The sequence below is a fragment of the Neocloeon triangulifer genome, unplaced genomic scaffold, assembly GCF_031216515.1.
Source record: "Neocloeon triangulifer isolate White Clay Creek 2 clone unplaced genomic scaffold, ASM3121651v1 ptg000014l, whole genome shotgun sequence".
In the NCBI taxonomy this organism is placed as follows: domain Eukaryota; kingdom Metazoa; phylum Arthropoda; class Insecta; order Ephemeroptera; family Baetidae; genus Neocloeon; species Neocloeon triangulifer.
Window position 1 is genome coordinate 25,035,362 of NW_026775556.1, and position 22,534 is coordinate 25,057,895.

At 34.0% G+C, this 22,534-nt stretch overlaps 1 protein-coding gene across 6 annotated transcripts in view; it reads right to left on the minus strand.

The window, feature by feature from the left end:
• Positions 1–22,534, minus strand: part of LOC132200578 (doublesex- and mab-3-related transcription factor 1-like) — a 75,533-nt gene that overhangs the window by 24,182 nt on the left and 28,817 nt on the right. For all 6 annotated transcript variants that reach the window (XM_059626156.1, XM_059626157.1, XM_059626155.1 and 3 more), the window contains one exon: positions 3,672–3,818. In XM_059626156.1, coding sequence (XP_059482139.1) covers positions 3,672–3,818 — 147 coding nt within the window. The remainder of the gene's footprint in view (positions 1–3,671; positions 3,819–22,534) is intronic.

Genomic DNA, 22,534 nt, shown 5'->3' on the forward strand with positions numbered 1-22,534 from the left:
CTTAATATTAAAAATGTGAATTTCCGAAATTTTTAAACGTTCAGGTAGGGTAGGGAGGAGATTCTTTCTGGTGCTTGGGAGCAGCGCTGTGCTTACAAAGGAGTATTATTTACGACTTTTTAAGTACCAGCGATGATTATCTTAATGTCTACTTTAATATAAAATACAACATCGCCGGCGCTCATTATTTGATTATATGCCTTCGTGTTCTCCGCGCTCTCAAATTGCCGGCAGAACGTTTTTCCTCGCGCGCACCGCCCATCCCAGACGCGCTGCACTCGCTCGGTCGCATAAATAATTTCTCGAGTCAACTGCGAAGAACTAAATCAACTTACTATTTTATTGATTTGTTGCAATTGCTACGCCGAGATTGATACAATGTTTGGAGCCGCATCCTGCCAAAACGCATGCCATCGATTGAGCGAAAAACGTTTTTCGGGCGAGGGTGTGGCCGCGACCTTGAGACAAAACGCTCGCGATAAGCCCGAGACGAGCTGGCGAATTGCCACTTTTGTGCCACGAACGCACTCGAGCCAATAAAAAGGGCTAAGCTGGCGATAATTTAATGGACCTGCCGATTCTCAGCACCACACGCTGGTTATACGATCTGCTTTATGGACTTCGCTTGCACGGTTCATCAAGTTCCGTTCTTCACACTTGTTTTGTCTACGGAGAACGTGGGAAATATATACGAATAATGCCAGCAAAAATGTAAAAGAGAAAAACATTAATTCTGCATTCTGCATTTTTTTAACACACGAGGAAGGTTTTAATTTCCCCTTGTATAAACTTTTAATTTTTATACTTTCTCCAATTGTAAAAAAGTTGAGTGACCCAACTTGATTTAATTTGAATAAATAGCAAAAACCAAGTCAACCTAGGCTCACTGTGGCGGATGGTTTGTTTTTGATCTTGAAAATTAGCAAAATTCTCGCTAGTGGTGGTGCAGTTTTGTTCAACAATTCCTTTTTTTAATGAATTGTTTCCAACAATCGAATGTAAGCAATGTGATGTAACAATTTGGACAAATAAACAACAGCAATAATAAAATGTTTCTTTAAATACGTTTTTACTTGGAATTTTTTAAAATATGCAGGCAAAATCCAAAACTTCAGACCAAGTATGTGGTTAAAATATAAATAATTTTGATTTCAAACATTATTTCAACTATTTCTTTTTTTCATTTATATTTTCAAAATATTTTATCATGACTTATTATCCAATATCCAAATAACTCAATTAATTAAAAAATAAAGCTTTACACAGGTTAAAAAGAAATTAAAAAATTCATTCCACACAAAAAAAATTTGATTTCGTTTAATTTTTGTCCGCAAAGTCTTTTTATAATTAAATTCTAAGTATTAGTGAAAGAAAAAATCTATTTATAATTCCCGTTGTGAAAGAAATAAGATCATGATTCACGCATTCTTCTTCTCTTTGCTTTTTTCTCTGCTGTTCGGCGTTCATTGTGATCAAAATGATGCTCATTCAGCTGTAAAAAGTGGTGGCTCCGCAGCATATAAATAAAACCAAAACGTCGCGCACTCTCTTGGCGCGCCAAGCGGCCGATTATTTTTAAATAAAACCCCGATTCTGTTGCACCAGCGAGTACTTGCGGAGCAAATAGGCTCTGTGTGGCTGGACGCGGATCAACTTGGCTGATGAGCCAATGTCGCTAATGAAAATTGTGCGCCGGCCGAGACACACACCTTGTTCAATTTTCTAGGCAGCTTCGCCACACGTCGCGCCCAATTGCGTTTCTAATTTATTTATTTCTTTGAACCCACCGGACGTGACTGAAGACAAAATTAAACAGTCGACAGTTTCATGCATCACGGGCAAAGTATTCTCTAAACAAACTAATTTAAAGCAGTTTAGTTTATTTATTACAATCTTATGTTTTCCAATTTATATCATATTATAAAAAATTCCATCTTAAAAACACATTGAGTTGTTACATCCAAAATACCAAATACTTTTCATTGAAAGATATTATCTTCTAAAAATTGACAGAATGTGATGTTTTTGTTTTGGAATGGTTTTTCTGTATTTTTACATTTTTTTTAAATTATTTTTCTTCTTTAATGAAACCAATTTTTCAGATATTGATCTGAATTTTTGCAAGAAATTTTAAGGCAAGTGAGAATAAATAACAATTAAATTTTTTGCATCCACTCAATAATGCAAGTCTTAGTGTGCAATTTAAAATTGAGCAGGCCGTCCACAATTTTATATTAAAAAATTTACAAAATTAAAGTCAATCTTTTGGAGTGGTTCATTGAGCGCAGGAGTCGGTTTGCTGCATCGCGACTGTCAATACACTTTGAGCGAGAGCGAGGAAAAAAGTAAAAACGCCGCATTGCAACACCACTCGGCTCCGGCCGGTCCATTCGTCAGGTGACAAAGAAATATAATTCAAGGCCGGCCGCTTGTCTTTAACTTTGTGTGTCACCGTGATCGAATTAATTGGACTCGCCGCGCCGCGATTATTAATTATCGACAGCAAAAGTTGATTCAATTTTAAATACGGAGAAGAGAAAAGCAAAGTTGTAATTGCGCTAAATCGGTTTATTATTTCTCGATCGATGTCACGAAGTAATTTCGTTGTTCGATTTTATTATTGCAATAATATGGCTTCAATTATGCACACCTTGAGTACACATTTACGACCTTTAATAATAAGCGTTAATCGAACTGCGAGATTAAGAAATTTTCTTTGTTTTGCGGGAAAAAAGCGCGGATCGCGTGTGTGCGCCATTCTTCATAAAACATTGATTGGACATAATCTTAGCAGATCGACGTTAAATTATGCGCGATTACACGCCGAGATTGCAAAACATTTTTCCTATATCGCTTCTTCTCTCGGCGTGGGAGAAATTAAATTAATAGAATTTTTGCCTCATTCTTCAAGCTCGTGAGTAATAATTATCTTGAGAAACCATTACTGTTTTACACAATAATTATAGCTAATAAATGTAAAAAAAAACTCAATTCAACGGGATAATTTTTCCATTTGGAAACAAAAAATATTAGAATGCTAAGCACCAGAAAGTTGGCTTCGCTTTGCAACTATTTTTCAAACGGGATTGCCAATCAGATTGTGTTGCTGCTGATGGGAAAATGCATCATGTCCACCACCCACGCTCCGACGGTGAGAAAGAAAGGTGCACCCATGCCAAATAAATATTTGCAAATACCAGTGCTTTTTTGCAATTGATAAGTTGACATTATGTATTTTTTAGAACTTATTTTATTAACTTCTTTCCAATTTAAATTTTGGGAGGCAATGCTCGTATTTTTTGTTGTAATAATAATAATAATATGTCTCAAGAAACGGAGCAAAACTTAATTAAAGAATGTTAAATGATTCTTCTGCTAATTATGATAAATTTTTATTTTCTTTAATTAAGAACAAGAAAAAAATCACTTTTAAAATGCTTGTATATTATGAAAGTTAAACGACATTTATAATAAAATAGCAGAATATATTAAAAAAAATTATCATTCATCGAAATTATTTTTTAAATATTTTATGATCATCAAAACCCTATAGAATGAAGTTAAACGAAATATCTCTCATAATTTTATTTTTTGAAAATAAATTAATGTCGGTTATTGTTCTGCTTGTTAAAATGCGATTTTTTAAATTTAATTTTTTTTTATCAACTCACCTTCGTCTAGCATATCGTTGCATTCGTTTTTGGAAACGTATTTGAGGCAGAGACGGAGCAAAGCAATATTTACAGGGTCGCATCTCATGCCGCGGTCCTTGAGTGCCTCTTCAACCCTCTGATAGTCCCACAAGTCTCGTGACATTTCTGCAATCACAACCAAAAACTCTCATTTAACACAAATTCTCTGCGCGCTGCTGTCAGAAAAAGCAAAGAAAAATCACACAAAACGATCAAATCGCGCGAGGGAAAACAAGTTTGATGGCAGATTAATGGCAATTTTTGCTCTCCAATTGAGCAGAAGGAGAAGCGGCTATTGTGCGGCGGGTATGCAGATTACGGACGAACGCGGACAATGAGTCTTTCTTTTGATAAAAGGAGGAACACATTAGACCGGACCCAGGTCACTTTGACGCTTCTCTTTTGAAGGGTCGACGCGAGGATAAAAGAAGGAAATAAATTGGGGCTCAAAAATAAGTGGTGTCACATTCTGTGATAAATTTCTCTTAAAATAGCCTACTCTACAATCGGGATTTGCAAGGACCAGATTTATTTTTATTCATACTGGGATCTTCACTCACCAACTTCACCAATTTTAAAAATATGCAGCATAAAAAGTTCCGTATTGGATATATCACTAATGTTAATTCTTCCAATGGAGTGGGTCTTGAAAATTTAAATATTGATTTTCAAGTTATTGTTTTATATCATGACTCATGACCTTGTATTTTACAGTCAGTTAAGAATTGCCAAGAGTTACTCAAAATATTTTACTTTAAATCTGAAATTCTACTTATTTAAAAAAATATTGGTTGTAAATATATAAATTATTCTCCTTTTATAAGCTTTATTTTAACAAACAGAATAAATTGTTGTAATGATTAAAAATAATTGCCAGATTTGACTATTGCTACATTTTGTTTTGTAAATTTGTAATTTTTAACATTTAGTGATACCAAAATTGACTAATTCATGATAAATTACCCACTTAGAATATTGAAAATTCAATTAAAACAAAATCCTGAACATGAAATTTGTGTGTGTGGATATTTGAAAATTATTTAAAGTCTGAAAATTGCAAATTTATCAATAATCTATAGAAAATTCTAAGATTGCGAATTTTGTAATAGAGTTTTAAATTGATTCCTAATAGGATTAAATTTAATTGACCAAATTACGCAGAAATTTTAAATAGGCATCTCATCTTTTTTTCTGATCATTCATCGGAGGTTAATTTACTGAATGACTCTGACTGAGAACAGACCTTTCGCGGTGCACCATAACCCTTTGTGAATCGAACCAATGCAACATTCGTCGGCGAGGTCACGATTTATCCGCTTGGATTGTTGCACTCAAGGACTGATTGTTGATTGGACACAAAGATGGTTATTGGGGAGGAGTCTGTGTGCGGCGTGTCGCGGCCGACTGACTCTCCGCGTGCTAAATTAACAACGGGGTTAAATTGCTGCATTTAAGTAAGTCGGTCTCCCAACATTAACATTTTTTTTCCACTCGGCGCGGCGGCTGAAAGACCCGCGGCGCGCTTTACGACGCCGACTCTCGGGGTCGCAAAATTGATGACTTTGAAATGGCATATTTTTACAGTCCAATATGAATAAAAAAAAATCGTGCTCTTAACGAATTTGCCTCGTAAAGCGTCAGAAAATAATAAAATTTGCGCGTCATCAAGGCGAAAAAAATGAGAAATTTTCAGAGATGTTGCAAATGAGTAAATGCGCCGCACACGAGTGAAGAGCAAAGACATTGTTGGTTTCATCTTGTCAAAAACCAGATTGAAGTCCGCGAAGAGAACCAGGCTAATATTATGATTGAAACGGAGAAAGGATGGGAAGACAAATAAGGAGAGATTGTTGTTTTGTCTCACAGACAAGTCCAGGTCGGCACCAAAAAAGAGACTTATTCTTTACAGATTTTGACGTGCTCTTTATTTTAATATTCTTAAAGGCTTCAAAAGAAGACTCTCCTAATTACAAATTTGGACCTATATTATTAAAGCAGCTTGATTAATGGAACTGGTTTAAAAAATTGGCACACCAATAAATAATAAATTCTTATAGCCTTTAACGGTATTCTAAAATAAAATAAAATGTGATGTTTTAATGAAAATGAATTGCTTAATAAATTCATGAAAGTGCTTTGATAAAAACTTAAAATATCTTTTGGCTTGCAAAAAGTTTCTTTTTCTGACAAATGCGCGGCTTTTCAACATCAAATATTTATTATGCACAAGTGTAGGACATAATAATGCAATGTACATAAGTGGCTTTTAAGAATTGATTTAAGTTGAACTTATGGATAAGTAATTTTTAAGCAATCTATATTTTACAACATAATTTTACAAAATATTATTTTAAAAGTTAATATAATTATTGACAATTTTGATCATTTATCACGGCACTGATTTTTAAAGAAAAGAGAAATAAGAAAATATGATTTCTTATGATTATAATTTGGCTTCAAATTTCAAAAATAATTAATTTGAATAATTTTTTTCAATTTTTTAATGAAATTTGTACAAAATATTTTTGTGTTTTTTTTTACTCCTATTTAACTACAGCTCTTTTTGCTGGCTGTATATAATTTTAAAAATAATTTTAATTCCCACAGATTCAGCCAAACGATCTGCAAATTATTTGATTTTTACCACAGGAAAAAGAAAAAATTCAACCACAAGTAAATGGACGGGGGCGAGTTGTCGTCTGTATGATGCACACGGCAATAACTCGAATTAATTTTATGGCTATGCGAGGAAAATGAAGCAATTTTCATTTGCTGGCAGCACAACTTGATAATTGAAAATAACGCGTGTTTAATTTGGTCTCGGCGCTCGGCACCCTACTGTTCGCTCCTCGGCTCTGCTGGAAAAATATATAAAAATTGTCATCGTCGGCAGCCGTAAAAATTTTATCTATTTCTGTTATTGCAGTCTCGGCAGCTCACTAATCCTTTTATCGCGCAATAAACCTTGCTTTTAATAAGCAGCTTCAAAGTTGCTTGTAAAACATGTAAGCCTTCGTTATATTGTTTCTTGTGGTGTTCTTTTTATCTGGTGTGCGTATGTGTCGTGGGCGATGAATTCAATCATTACCCTGCTTAAATGGAGGTCGTAAATTGCATATTTACGCGGCGCGCACCACTCAAACTTGGCCTTGCACTCAGAGGAAAAGTCTTTTGCTTTAAGTCAATTGGTGAAATCGTTATAAAATTTGAACCCTTTTGACAAGAGACATTTATTCGGAGAAAAATAAAATCATGTTTTATGATGCTTGAAATAAAAGAAATTACAGGAGTATTTTAATTTTTATTAATTTATGTATTTTTGCAAAATAAATATAAAATTGAAGAATAAAAATAATGGAAGTTGAAGATAAAGACAAGATTAGAACAAGATAGTAATTTTAAATACTTCATTGAATTAAATTTTTTTGTCTTCTTTTTGGGCGTAATTTTAGCTTTTAAATTTGTTTCAAACTGTTAAACTGTAAATGTTAAGTTTAAAAATTACATTTTTAATCAAATAAATTTCAGATAATTTAAAAAAAATGTATATTTACATAATCTAAATTGCAGGAGAAATAAACAAATAAAGACAATAAATAAGAGATAATTTTATTAGCCATAAATTTCTCAAGTGGCTGATGAATAGCTTTTCCAAAGCCCCGATTCTGATCAGAGCAAGAAGGGAAAAAGCTAAAAAATTAATAGTCGAGTGCAGCTCTCAACACTTTACATTATTTTTCCAGTGTTGGTTCGTTTTGAGTGGAAACGCGTGGAATACAAATCTGAAATCCGATACGATCTGGAACATCAGCGCAGCGCGCCAGAGCGTTTCGTAACCTTTAATATCTGATTGTGGGACGCGATTAGTCTAGCAGCAAATGTAAGCAAGAAATTTCTAATTTATGCGAGCGCATCTGCGCGTGTGTGTGTCACAATAAATAAGCAGAGCGCACTTTTGAGCGCGATTATGATAATATATAATAAGTCAGGTAAATTAATTGGCGCGTCCCACGCGCCGGCGGCGGCCGCGGCGACACATTGTACAGCAAAACACGCGCTCTCTCGATCGGCGCTGCAATTAATTTGCCGAGGAAGACGCTTTGCTCTTTGCTCGCCCGTCCGAGTCTATTTTCACTGTGTTTTAATCAAATGTCAGCTGCGAATTGCCTCACTCGGCCGCTTGTGTCGCGCGGCTTTTCTCGCGAGTGCACCCCGTATCCATTACCAACGCGCGCGTGTTGCAATTTCCTCGCGATATTTCGGTCCAGCAGCCGCACCGGTGTAAATTTTTCCTCGCTTGGCTAATGCCAATGTTATGATCCGTCATTGAAATATCTCTCTCCAGCGCGCCACTGATATTTCAAGTACCATCTGCAGCTCGTTTCCATGCACTGACGCAAACTCTCAAACTTAAGAATGATGCAAGTTAGAGACATTTTAAACGTAACAATAAAAAAAAGGGAAAATTAAAGATTCAGTCCTGTTTATGGAGCGTAGGATGAAATTTTTACAGTTTTGTAAAAGAATCAAGCATGCATATTGTTTTCATTTTCTATTTTTTGCTGTTTGATAGTAAATTGGATAAAAAGAATTACAATCATATCCGTTGTGGATAATTAATTTAAATTTATAATGTTCACAATTTTCAAAACCGAAGTGGCAAGCATTAATATGTAGTAGTAAAATTTCACTATGAATGCAATGCAATGGTGATTTAAATTTATTTTTAATTTATGTATTAGAACAATTTTTTGTAATGCAAATAAGAAAATCGGAAGAAAAACAAAAATAATGGCACTGAATGGTTAAAAATAAATGAATAAATTTAAAGAAATATTTATATTAAAAAATAAAAAATAATTTTATATGTTAAATTCTTATAAAAAAGCAATTTTTTAATGTTAATTAATTATTTTTTAGTAATTTATAAAACTCCACAGACTGTTCCATTAATACTAATTCATAATCTAAATGGAGCTTAGAATAATATTAATTATTTTCATCTTTGTCAATTTTTACTTCATTTTTTTACTGAATTTTAAAAATATGGATTTAACTACGTCATGATAAATAATGGCCAATAAAAATATTGAATCAAATTCTACGGTAATGAGGTATTGTATAATCCTGAATTTTATTATTATCCTTTAACAGAAACGTGGAATAAAAAGGTAGCATTTTTCACGCTCACTGAGAGTCGGCAGTGCATAAACATAACATAAGAGTCGCGCAATCAAACGTGCGCAGGCACATTGTATCGGTTTGTTTCAAAAGACGGCAAAATAATACTGTATGAATGAAATCCAATCGTGGTTTTCATGCACTGCGAGAGTGAGCGAGAGTGGAGCCGCGGCGCGATCATTCTTCTCGCCAACGCAGGTGCAGCGTTAATTGTCGCCGTGCATTGTTTATAGCTCAAGAGGAACGAACAAAAGTTTTGTAACTCACTCTCAAAACGTTTGCTAAGGAAAAAATTTTAAACCGGATAATAATTTAGTCGGAGGTGTCGAAGTGCACCTGTTGCGAGATTGGGATCGCGAGAGGTGGCCCCGACGCGATTTCGTTCCCGGTCACGTTTTCGCACCTCTCTTGTAATGCAATCGACGCGACAATTGAATCTGCGCATAACATTATAAAATATGTCGCGCATTGTATATAAAAATAAAAGTTGGCCAACGCCCCGCGTAATGAGTGCATATATAATTAAATTTAAATTAATTAAGTGAATATTATTTATTCGCGCGCGGATTTCGCGCCGTTACATTCGCAAGGGAAACGAGATTAACCGTTTTCCCCGCTCCTATTTTGTCGCGGACGAGACAGTTAAGGTTGTACATTATTTCCAACACGCGTCCATATATTAGAAAGTACATAAATCTATAAGTTGTGATTAATTGCGAGAAAATAGTGTTATGCGATTCGTATCTTCCGTCAATCAAAAATATATGAAATGAGAATTTCTGTTTGCTAGAATTGGGCAAACATTCCGCACGTGCAATGTCTTGAGCGTCCTGCAATATAAATATACCTTTTTTTTAAATACATGCCAACCATTTAAGGACATCGCTAATGACTCTAATGTGTCCATTTCGAGGCATCAATTAAATAAAAGTAAGCTTGATTCAATTGAGAAAAAATTATTCTTTCATTCTTGGATAACTTTGAATTGCTCAGAAATATTTTGAAGCCATTGTTAAATGTTTTGCGCTGGGATTACTCTCTCATTCCACTGTAATCATCATTTAGTTATTTTGAAAATATTTTCCTCTCTAGTTTTTTGTCCAAAATATTTTATATTTTGCATGATTAGTGGAGTGTAAGATACTGTGTAAATTTTTATTTATTTAATTTATCTACATAGCGAATGTAACAAATAAATAAATTCAGCTGTTTATAACTTTGATCTGATAAGAATGTTTTTGATAAAATTTGACTCTATTGATTGAATTAAATTGAATTTATTTCACTCTGGTTCACACTTTTATTTTAATGAACCTATTTTGTTTCAATTTTTTTTCAACTTTCTTTAACAGTTTAAAAATACAAAAAAACAACATCATCCCATTCAAAATATTTATTGTTGAATAGATTTCAGTCTCCTTAAAATATAAATAAGACAAAAAACATAATTTAATTTTTAATTTAATTTGACAGTCCCTTGTAACATAATTCGTTAATTTAATAATAATTTAAGGTATATTTTAGCGTCATTAATTTTAAATTAAAATAATATATTTTTGATATAATATATTTCATTTAAATAATCCACTTTTAACTTGACGGCAAGTAATTATAAATATTTCTTCTCTCAAAATTGTCATAGCTTTGCTCAGAATTAAAATTAGTTAGCTGATGTGACCTAGTATTTCAATTGGTATATATGTAAGGGCAATTTTGCAACAAACAAAATTAATAAGAAAACAAAGAGTTTTGTTTTTGAAAGAAGATTGATTATTAATGATGGATTTTTTATGACGAACTTCTTCACACTTGACTCATAAGTTAATATCGCAGCATCTCTCTCTAATTGTATGTTAAGATCAAGGCGTGGCTGGTCGTCCTTTTTTCGGAGAGAATGACAGGTGTTGATCATTTGCGTCGCAACAATGCTCTTGGCGTCTGACTTATGGCTGCGCTACCGGAGCTCTCAGGTGCGGCGCTTAATTGCGAGTTTGTTCGCTTGATCGCCGCCCAAGCGTCCGCGCCGCGTTTCGCCCGCGTGCAAGTGTATGTTTTGTTGAGAGCGACAAGGCCGATTTACAATTCAAATGAAACAATTAGTCGTGATCGCGTCGAGCTCGCCGCCGATTTGATTTTTCTTGTTAATTATTTTCTGCGCCAGAATGCTCACGCCGCGATCGCACTCGGCGGTCGTGAGTTGTTGTTAGAACTCGAAGGGTGAATTGGGCCCCGATAGAAGTGGCTCAAACGGAACTGCGTTTTATTTCTAATTAAACAATTTAATGTTGTTGAATTCTATTAGATCGATTAAATAAGCCGACAATAATACCAGGTTTATTTCCTAAATACTAAAAAAAAACCTAATTAAGGCTAGAGTTTTATTTTCAAATTTTCATGTATTTTGTGAGTCCCATAGAAATATATTTTTTTGTCATAGAAAATAATTTTAAATTGTCATTTTGGATAAAAAAAAAATTGCAAGTATCTCTTTTTCTAGCTTTATTTGAAGAACCATTTGGCAATTAATAATGAGTTGTAAGCTTTTCAATTATTTTAGTAGGTTGAAATAAATCTTTATTTATTCTAAGTATTTTTCATGATCAAAATTCATTAGATACAAACATTTTTAAAGTAATCTACTTGAAAAATAAATACAAAATTTTGGGTGGTTTAAAAAAATTATTGGACTTTTGGGATCTTCTAAGGTAAAAAAAATTCCAAAATTTGTTTACTATGCAACCAAAAATTCATGAAAGTTGAACCGGTTGCCTAAATCTTTAGATTTCTGGTTGCCAAGGAATTAAAATTTTCTTTATTAAAAAAGGAAAAGTTTTATAGATTTAGATTATCTGGAAGTTATGTCGTCAGATCTGCGAAGCAATAATAGTCACTGATCTATTACTAATTCCACGGAAGGGCAAATCGATATGTGATTCATTGCAAGATGAAATCGCACATGTTTCAGGATTCATCGCGGAGAACAAGTAGTAAACGGAACGGCTCGAGATGTTATCGTTTCCGAGGATAATTAATAAACATGTCAATCAAACGTGCGCGTCGATGGACAATCAATCGATCTCTCGCAGTCCTTGGGTCGTCATTTGTCGCGAGCCGTTACGTCTCAACACGAAAAACCTTGTGCGCGCAGCGTTTAAATTAATGAAAAGCTTATTGTTCGTCTGGTGCGACGTGAATGAGCAAATAGCCAAGTTGCACACCCAGCCCTGCTGGGTGGTCTCAAGTCACTCACTAACTGGCCACATGCTGCACAATATGCGCCAGAGTGGCGAGAACGAAAAAAAATTGTCAAGATAAATTTCTGTCGTTGAGAGAAATGCTATAATAAAGCAGAGAAAAAGCTGGTAAAGTATAAAATACAGGCAGAGGTGTCGAGGAAATCTTAAATCCACGCATATATAATTGAAAAGTATTAATTTCTTGGATATAATTTCATACAAATGCAAATTTTAAAAAAGGAATCAGGTGAAGTTTTAAATTATGAAAAGTTAAGATTTGATTTTTTAAATGAGCAAGTCTGATATTAAATTTTCAAAAGCGAATTTCATCATATTTCATTAAAAGTGAAAAATCAGTTCATTTGGGAGACGAATTTTAATCAATGAAAACTTAGATTAATAATTAAAATACATCAATTAAAATAAAACAAAGAGAGAAAAATAAAAATTATTTGTTCTACAATCATTTTTATAGGGTATTGTACTTTTAGGAGGTATAAGTAAATTCCCAAATGTACCTCCTAAAAGTACTCATACCTCCCAAATGTACTTATACCTTCTAAGGTATAATTACTTTTGCGAGGAATTGTACTTTTAGGAGGTATAAGTAAATTTGGGAGGTATAAGTACATTTGGGAGGTATAAGTACTTTTAGGAGGGATATGTACTTTTAGGAGGTATAAGTAAATTCCCAAATGTACCTCCCAAATGTACATATACCTCCTAAATATACTTATACCTCCCAAATGTACATATTCCTCCTAAAAGTACTCATACCTCCCAAATGTACTAATACCTCCTAAGGTGTATGTACTTTTAGGAGGTATAAGTACTTTTGCGAGGTATTGTACTTTTAGGAGGTATTAGTAAATTTGGGAGGTATATGTACATTTAAGAGGTATAAGTACTTTTAGGAGGTATATGTACTTTTAGGAGGTATATGTACTTTTAGGAGGTATTGTACTTTTGGGAGGTTTTGTACTTTTAGGAGGTATAAGTAAATTCCCAAATGTACCTCCTAAAAGTACTCATACCTCCCAAATGTACACATACCTCCTAAATATACTTATACCTCCCAAATGTACATATACCTCCTAAAAATACTCATACCTCCCAAATGTACTTATACCTCCTAAGGTATTTGTACTTTTAGGAGGTATAAGTAAATTTGGGAGGTATAAGTAAATTCCCAAATGTACCTCCCAAATGTACATATACCTCCCAAAAGTACTCATACCTCCCAAATGTACATATACCTCCCTAATTTACTTATACCTCCTAAAAGTACAATACCTCGCAAAAGTACTTATACCTCCTAAAAGTACATATACCTTAGGAGGTACAAGTACATTTGGGAGGTATATGTACATTTGGGAGGTATAATTACTTTTAGGAGGTATATGTACTTTTAGGAGGTATTGTACTTTTAGAAGGTATGAGTAAATTCCCAAATGTACCTCCCAAATGTATATATACCTCCTAAATATACTTATACCTCCCAAATGTACATATACCTCCTAAAAGTACTCATACCTCTCAAATGTACACATACCTCCTAAATATACTTATACCTCCCAAATGTACATATACCTCCTAAAAGTACTCATATCTCCCAAAAGTACATATACCTCCTAAAAGTACCCATACCTCCCAAATGTACTAATACCTCCTAAAGTATATGTACTTTTAGGAGGTATAAGTAAATTTGGGAGGTATATGTACATTTAAGAGGTATAAGTACTTTTAGGAGGTATATGTACTTTTAGGAGGTATTGTACTTTAGGAGGTACATTTGGGAATTTACTTATACCTCCTAAAAGAACAATACCTCCCTAAAGTACAATACCTCCTAAAAGTACTTATACCTCTTAAATGTACATATACCTCCCAAATTTACTTATACCTCCTAAAAGTACAATACCTCGCAAAAGTACTTATACCTCCTAAAAGTACATATACCTTAGGAGGTATTAGTACATTTGGGAGGTATTATTACTTTTAGGAGGTATATAAACTTTTAGGAGGTATTGTACTTTTAGGAGGTATAAGTAAATTCCCAAATGTACCTCCCAAATGTATATATACCTCCTAAATATACTTATACCTCCCAAATGTACATATACCTCCTAAAAGTACTGATACCTCCCAAATGTACTAATACCTCCTAAGGTATATGTACTTTTAGGAGGTATAAGTACTTTTGCGAGGTATTGTACTTTTAGGAGGAATAAGTAAATTTGGGAGGTATATGTTCATTTGGGAGGTATAATTACATTTAGGAGGTATATGTACTTTTAGGAGGTATTGTACTCTTAGGAGGTATAAGTAAATTCCCAAATGTACCTCCCAAATGTACATATACCTCCTAAATATACTTATACCTCCCAAATGTACATATACTTCCTAAAAGTACTCATACCTCCCAAATGTACTAATACCTCCTAAGGGATATGTACTTTTAGGAGGTATAAGTACTTTTGCGAGGTATTGTACTTTTAGGAGGTATAAGTAAATTTGTGAGGTATATGTTCATTTGGGAGGTATAATTACTTTTAGGAGGTATATGTACTTTTAGGAGGTATTGTACTTTTAGGAGGTATAAGTAAATTCCCAAATGTACCTCCCAAATGTACATATACCTCCTAAAAGTACTCATACCTCCCAAATGTACTTATACCTCCTAAAGTATTTGTACTTTTAGGAGGTATTGTACTTTAGGAGGTACATTTGGGAATTTACTTATACCTCCTAAAAGAACAATACCTCCCTAAAGTACAATACCTCCTAAAAGTACTTATACCTCTTAAATGTACATATACCTCCCAAATTTACTTATACCTCCTAAAAGTACAATACCTCGCAAAAGTACTTATACCTCCTAAAAGTACATATACCTTAGGAGGTATTAGTACATTTGGGAGGTATTATTACTTTTAGGAGGTATATAAACTTTTAGGAGGTATTGTACTTTTAGGAGGTATAAGTAAATTCCCAAATGTACCTCCCAAATGTACATATACCTCCTAAATATACTTATACCTCCCAAATGTACATATACTTCCTAAAAGTACTCATACCTCCCAAATGTACTAATACCTCCTAAGGGATATGTACTTTTAGGAGGTATAAGTACTTTTGCGAGGTATTGTACTTTTAGGAGGTATAAGTAAATTTGGGAGGTATATGTTCATTTGGGAGGTATAATTACATTTAGGAGGTATATGTACTTTTAGGAGGTATTGTACTCTTAGGAGGTATAAGTAAATTCCCAAATGTACCTCCCAAATGTACATATACCTCCTAAATATACTTATACCTCCCAAATGTACATATACCTCCTAAAAGTACTCATACCTCCCAAATGTACTTATACCTCCTAAGGTATATGTACTTTTATGAGGTATAAGTACTTTTGCGAGGTATTGTACTTTTAGGAGGTATAAGTAAATTTGGGAGGTATATGTTCATTTGGGAGGTATAATTACATTTAGGAGGTATATGTACTTTTAGGAGGTATTGTACTCTTAGGAGGTATAAGTAAATTCCCAAATGTACCTCCCAAATGTACATATACCTCCTAAATATACTTATACCTCCCAAATGTACATATACCTCCTAAAAGAACTCATACCTCCCAAATGTACATATACCTTCTAAAAGTACTCATACCTCCCAAATGTACTAATACCTCCTAAGGTATATGTACTTTTAGGAGGTATAAGTACTTTTGCGAGGTATTGTACTTTTAGGAGGTATAAGTAAATTTGGGAGGTATATGTTCATTTGGGAGGTATAATTACATTTAGGAGGTATATGTACTTTTAGGAGGTATTGTACTCTTAGGAGGTATAAGTAAATTCCCAAATGTACCTCCCAAATGTACATATACCTCCTAAATATACTTATACCTCCCAAATGTACATATACCTCCTAAAAGTACTCATACCTCCCAAATGTACTTATACCTCCTAAGGTATATGTACTTTTATGAGGTATAAGTACTTTTGCGAGGTATTGTACTTTTAGGAGGTATAAGTAAATTTGGGAGGTATATGTTCATTTGGGAGGTATAATTACATTTAGGAGGTATATGTACTTTTAGGAGGTATTGTACTCTTAGGAGGTATAAGTAAATTCCCAAATGTACCTCCCAAATGTACATATACCTCCTAAATATACTTATACCTCCCAAATGTACATATACCTCCTAAAAGAACTCATACCTCCCAAATGTACATATACCTCCTAAAAGTACTCATACCTCCCAAATGTACTTATACCTCCTAAGGTATATGTACTTTTATGAGGTATAAGTACTTTTGCGAGGTATTGCACTTTTAGGAGGTATAAGTAAATTTGGGAGGTATATGTTCATTTGGGAGGTATAATTACTTTTAGGAGGTATAAGTAAATTCCCAAATGTACCTCCCAAATGTACATATACCTCCTAAAAGTACTCATACCTCCCAAATGTACTTATACCTCCTAAGGTATATGTACTTTTATGAGGTATAAGTACTTTTGCGAGGTATTGTACTTTTAGGAGGTATAAGTAAATTTGGGAGGTATATGTTCATTTGGGAGGTATAATTACTTTTAGGAGGTATATGTACTTTTAGGAGGTATAAGTAAATTCTCAAATGTACCTCCCAAATGTACATATACCTCCTAAATATACTTATACCTCCCAAATGTACATAAACCTCCTAAAAGTACTCATACCTCCCAAATGTACTTATACCTCCTAAGGTATATGTACTTTTATGAGGTATAAGTACTTTTGCGAGGTATTGTACTTTTAGGAGGTATAAGTAAATTTGGGAGGTATATGTACATTTGGGAGGTATAATTACTTTTAGGAGGTATATGTACTTTTAGGAGGTATTGTACTTTTAGGAGGTATAAGTAAATTCTCAAATGTACCTCCCAAATGTACATATACCTCCTAAATATACTTATACCTCCCAAATGTACATATACCTCCTAAAAGTACTCATACCTCCCAAATGTACTTATACCTCCTAAGGTATATGTACTTTTATGAGGTATAAGTACTTTTGCGAGGTATTGTACTTTTAGGAGGTATAAGTAAATTTGGGAGGTATATGTTCATTTGGGAGGTATAATTACTTTTAGGAGGTATATGTACTTTTAGGAGGTATAAGTAAATTCTCAAATGTACCTCCCAAATGTACATATACCTCCTAAATATACTTATACCTCCCAAATGTACATAAACCTCCTAAAAGTACTCATACCTCCCAAATGTACTTATACCTCCTAAGGTATATGTACTTTTATGAGGTATAAGTACTTTTGCGAGGTATTGTACTTTTAGGAGGTATAAGTAAATTTGGGAGGTATATGTTCATTTGGGAGGTATAATTACTTTTAGGAGGTATATGTACTTTTAGGAGGTATAAGTAAATTCTCAAATGTACCTCCCAAATGTACATATACCTCCTAAATATACTTATACCTCCCAAATGTACATAAACCTCCTAAAAGTACTCATACCTCCCAAATGTACTTATACCTCCTAAGGTATATGTACTTTTATGAGGTATAAGTACTTTTGCGAGGTATTGTACTTTTAGGAGGTATAAGTAAATTTGGGAGGTATATGTTCATTTGGGAGGTATAATTACTTTTAGGAGGTATATGTACTTTTAGGAGGTATAAGTAAATTCTCAAATGTACCTCCCAAATGTACATATACCTCCTAAATATACTTATACCTCCCAAATGTACATAAACCTCCTAAAAGTACTCATACCTCCCAAATGTACTTATACCTCCTAAGGTATATGTACTTTTATGAGGTATAAGTACTTTTGCGAGGTATTGTACTTTTAGGAGGTATAAGTAAATTTGTGAGGTATATGTTCATTTGGGAGGTATAATTACTTTTAGGAGGTATATGTACTTTTAGGAGGTATTGTACTTTTAGGAGGTATAAGTAAATTCCCAAATGTACCTCCCAAATGTACATATACCTCCTAAAAGTACTCATACCTCCCAAATGTACTTATACCTCCTAAAGTATTTGTACTTTTATGAGGTATAAGTACTTTTGCGAGGTATATGTTCATTTGGGAGGTATAATTACTTTTAGGAGGTATTTGTACTTTTAGGAGGTATTGTACTTTTAGGAGGTATAAGTAAATTTGGGACTGGGTGGTATTAGTACTTTTGGGAGGTATAAGTACTTTATTATTATTGAAAATTATTTTATTTGTTTATTTGAAACTAGTTATTGATGTGGTTGAATTGTAAAAAGTTTTGTAGCAATTTGGAAAAATATTTTTTACGCTATTCACCTTAAAAGTTAAATTTCCAAAACAATTACGAGTGAATAAAAAGGTATATTTAATTTTATAAATTAATACCACAATGTGAAGCTTGAAGAGGTTCTTCAATCAACTTCCCGCTCTTTTTTAAGCTAAAAAGTGTTGGGAAAGGTTGAGAGATGGACAGCGGCGAGTGTTGCCGGCGCTGGATTTGCGTTTGGCTCGGTTTTGAAATGCACTCGTCCGGGCGACATTCGCGCTGATTAACGAGCGCTCATCGCACATTTTAAACAAACATTATTCTGAGAGAGTATATTCTCGGTGCTGCTGTTTGCATGCGAGGGTAAGAAAGAGGATTAGAATTACTGGCACAGCCATCGTGATAAACACGCGAAAGGCATTAACCCGCCGCGAGATGCACCACTTAATAAGCGATCGCGAAAATAGCACGCCGAGTGTGATTTGTTTTCAGCTTCCAGCTTGAAAGAGATATTACTTTTTGCATTAGGCCGACACTCCATCACACAGGTCAAGCGTAAATATCGCACTCGCTGTACGTGTGAGCAACAAACTCTCGCCGGATTGAAATAGCCCGGCCTCTGTAATTTTATATGGAATGTATTTGCAGAGCGGACGGACGCAGTCGAGCATTGAAACGTCCCAAGAGCGCACACACCTTTTTCACCGCCAGCAAAATTAATTGCACCAGAGAAAAACATCTTTCCCGCTTTTCTCTCTCTTTCGCGGTAATTTATCGTTTCTCCAGTTTCCAACACGTTTCTACGCAAAGTCGGTTTGAATTTTATATCACATCGATGTCCAATTCAGTAGAAAATATTATCTAGTTTGCAAGAAAATTATTCAAAAATGAAACTTAAGTGTTCTGACTTCCTCGGTGAAGATGAGCAACGTTATTGTTTCTACAGTTACAGAAAATCCTTTCTCCACTAGTTTTTATTGTCAGTTTTGTTTCGTCTTCTGAGGAGAAAAGAACTCGTGAATTTATATATAGGGTTGCAACCCGCAAGCGAAACTAGTAAAGCAGGAGTTTTTTGTATCATGCAGAAAAAAATAAAGTTACTCATCTTTGGCGAGGAAGCTGGATTTGATTCATTCAAAATATGAATAAATTGAGTGCTAAAATGCTCCAGAAAAACTTCAAGAACCTCTATAAAAAATGAAGTTATCTTTAGAAAAAAAAATAGGATTGATGGATTGATGAAATATCAGAATAATGCTGGTTGTATTTTCCTCTCACAATTTTAACGATCAGATATTTTTCTAACGCAAGAAATTCTACGACCTGAATTAAACGAAATTTGGAAATTTTTTATTCCATAATAATCAGCAAAATTGTACATTCTAAAAAGTCTTTAGAATACGTCACTTAAATATAATATTGGCATTTAAAAATGTATTAATTCAATTTCAGATAATTATGAATTAAATTTAAAAAATAAAAAAAGTATATTTTTAAAACGTTATTGTTATCAACCTTAAATATAATAACTTAACTACCAAAATTTACCTACTTATATCATTCAACGCCTATTTTGAGAATTTCAGGCTCTTTTATTTTAAATATTACTTCTTATTTCCGCCCGCAATGATGCAAGTTAAATTTCTTTTATATTATTTATGAAATTCATATTGCCAAAAAATTAAATTTTCGTATCACACATTTTACCTTAATTCTATAATTTTGTTAAAAAAGCATAAAATTATCAGTAATCAATAAATAAAAAAAAACTTCAACTTGATATTCTGATAGAATTTCACCAACTTGATATATTAAAAAAAAAAAATGTTTCACACACCTGAGTGGAAAAGCCAAATTTTATCTGCTGAACAATTTGTAATAATGTAATGCCTAATTGGCCGAGTGAACCAAACTTTTGAATGGAAAAAGCCTGACGTGAGACAATTTGGACAGGGGCGTCGATATCGAGGCATCATCAGCATGCAAGTTGGCGCTGCATCCGCCTTGCCAATTGAATACAAATGCTCATCTTTCCTTCGTTTCGCGTCGGACGCTGCAATCTGGTCGCTCCATCTTGGCACGGTGTCGCGCTTCTGTCAAATTTTACTGCCCGTCCAGCGCGTTTTGAGCAACACTTTCTGCTTTTTATTAGCGTGTCTGCGGAGCTCGTAAAAGTTTCAGAGACACGCGTCCATCCAATTGAAAATTGTGCACTTCCCGCCGCCGCAGCTTTCGCAACGTCGCATCCGAGCAAATGTTGCACTTTGCTTGCAGATAAGAGTCGCGGCCGTAATTCCTGCGGCCTGCCAATCGGCTTAATTGGACGCAATTGATGTCCGATGTGTGCGTCCATTGACCACGCAGGTGCCCTCTGACCGGTCCATGAGCGCGGTTCAAAGGTGAGCGCAATCATTTCATATGTTGAAAATATTCAACTCGTCTGGCACCGTAAATTGTAAACAAATTAAAATTGTCTTCATTGCAATCAATGCAAATATAATAATGTGTGAGATAGAATCTCTGTATCAGAAATTGATGATTATGGAAGTGAAGAAAACGGGCTTTGTTCTCGATAAAAAAATGTTGGGACCGTTCATGAATGATTTAAGATAAATTGGACAGATTTTTTTTGTTACGAGCACTACTCTGATTTTTAGATATGTTGTTAGGGTTGATGAGAAACTACTTTGACCAAATTTTGAGACCAAAATTTTAATTAAACTTTTTGAAATATTCGGGTTTTTTGAAAAACCCGAATTAATTTTAAAGTCATGCAATTTTACCCCAGTAGGTAACTTTTTCTTCTGAACAACCTTGCTGTTGACCAAAATGTCGAAGGTTACAGGTCAAGGTCACTAAAATGCATTTTGAGTTTTTAAGGCCCATTTTCTCAAAAAAGCATATTTTTGATATTTTTTTTGTGTAAATGCAAAAAATATAGGCCGTTCAATTCTACATCTGGTCAGCAAAATTCGCGATGTCTTTATTTTTAGTTTTTAAGATATTTTCATTTAAAATATTACGAGCCATGTTTTCTTCACTTTCCATAAAATAATTTTGATTGCTCGTATCAAATTAAACATTCAATTTTTCGGCACAATTTTATCCTCAAATCCAACCTAAAGATTCAAATGTTCTCTTATAAAATAATTTCATTTTTATGAGTGTAGAAAAGGCAATTTTGTATTACTGGTCTGCTCTTGATTGGCACTTGATTGATAGCATAGCAAACGTTTCTTGAGGCATCTCACTGTCAGCCAGTGGCTCCGTTCCAGCATTTATTTATTCCCAGCATTGGAAAGAGTTAACAGTATTAAATTCCCACCCATTCATTTTTCCACTAATTAGAATTAAACATGACAAAGTAAAATGAAATATGGCGCGACACGCGTAGATAACGACAAAGGCCGGCGCTTTTGAAATTATGTACACGGGAGAAACAAACACGGACCGCGAAACGCACATTTGCACGGGGTAATTATTAGCACTGCAATATTGCATTTGCGGCTCTCGCTGGCCGGGAAGCTGCGCCTGACAATCACGTGCTCCGCGTGACGTGGACTTGCTGCTGCTGCTGCTATGCAACTTCTGTCGAGGTCGAATTAATTTAAATGGAGTGTCATTATAAGTAGGTACAGAGTGTATGTGCACACGCGAACACCGACAACAGCCTCTGTGAAATACAATGTATCTATAAATTTATTTCGATTCAGAGAAAATCTCGGCGGCTGCAGCTGCCACTTCACCTGCGCTTGTTTTTAATTGTTTCCCAGTTAAATTATCGAGATGAAATCTCAGCGAGTATATTTTCAGATTCGTGCAAAGAAAAAAAACGAAATGAATTGAAATTAAATATTATTGAAAAAATCCGGCTGTTTCAAAAAAAAAATTCTCATATAAAGCATAAAATTTATTTTTAAAGAATGGATGCTTTGTTTGTGATAAGTCAGGAATACAATTGAAATTGAAATAAATTAGTAGAAAAATATTTTGGCAGCCCTTTAAAGTGCTTATTTAAAAAAAAATCTTGTAAACGTGAAAATAAAGCTTAATTTGAAGCGATTGGAGAATTGTTAATTCTGAATGCTAATTCCATGATAAAATATTAATTGAGTTTCATTAAAATTCTTCTTCTGGAAAATTGTATTTTCCAAA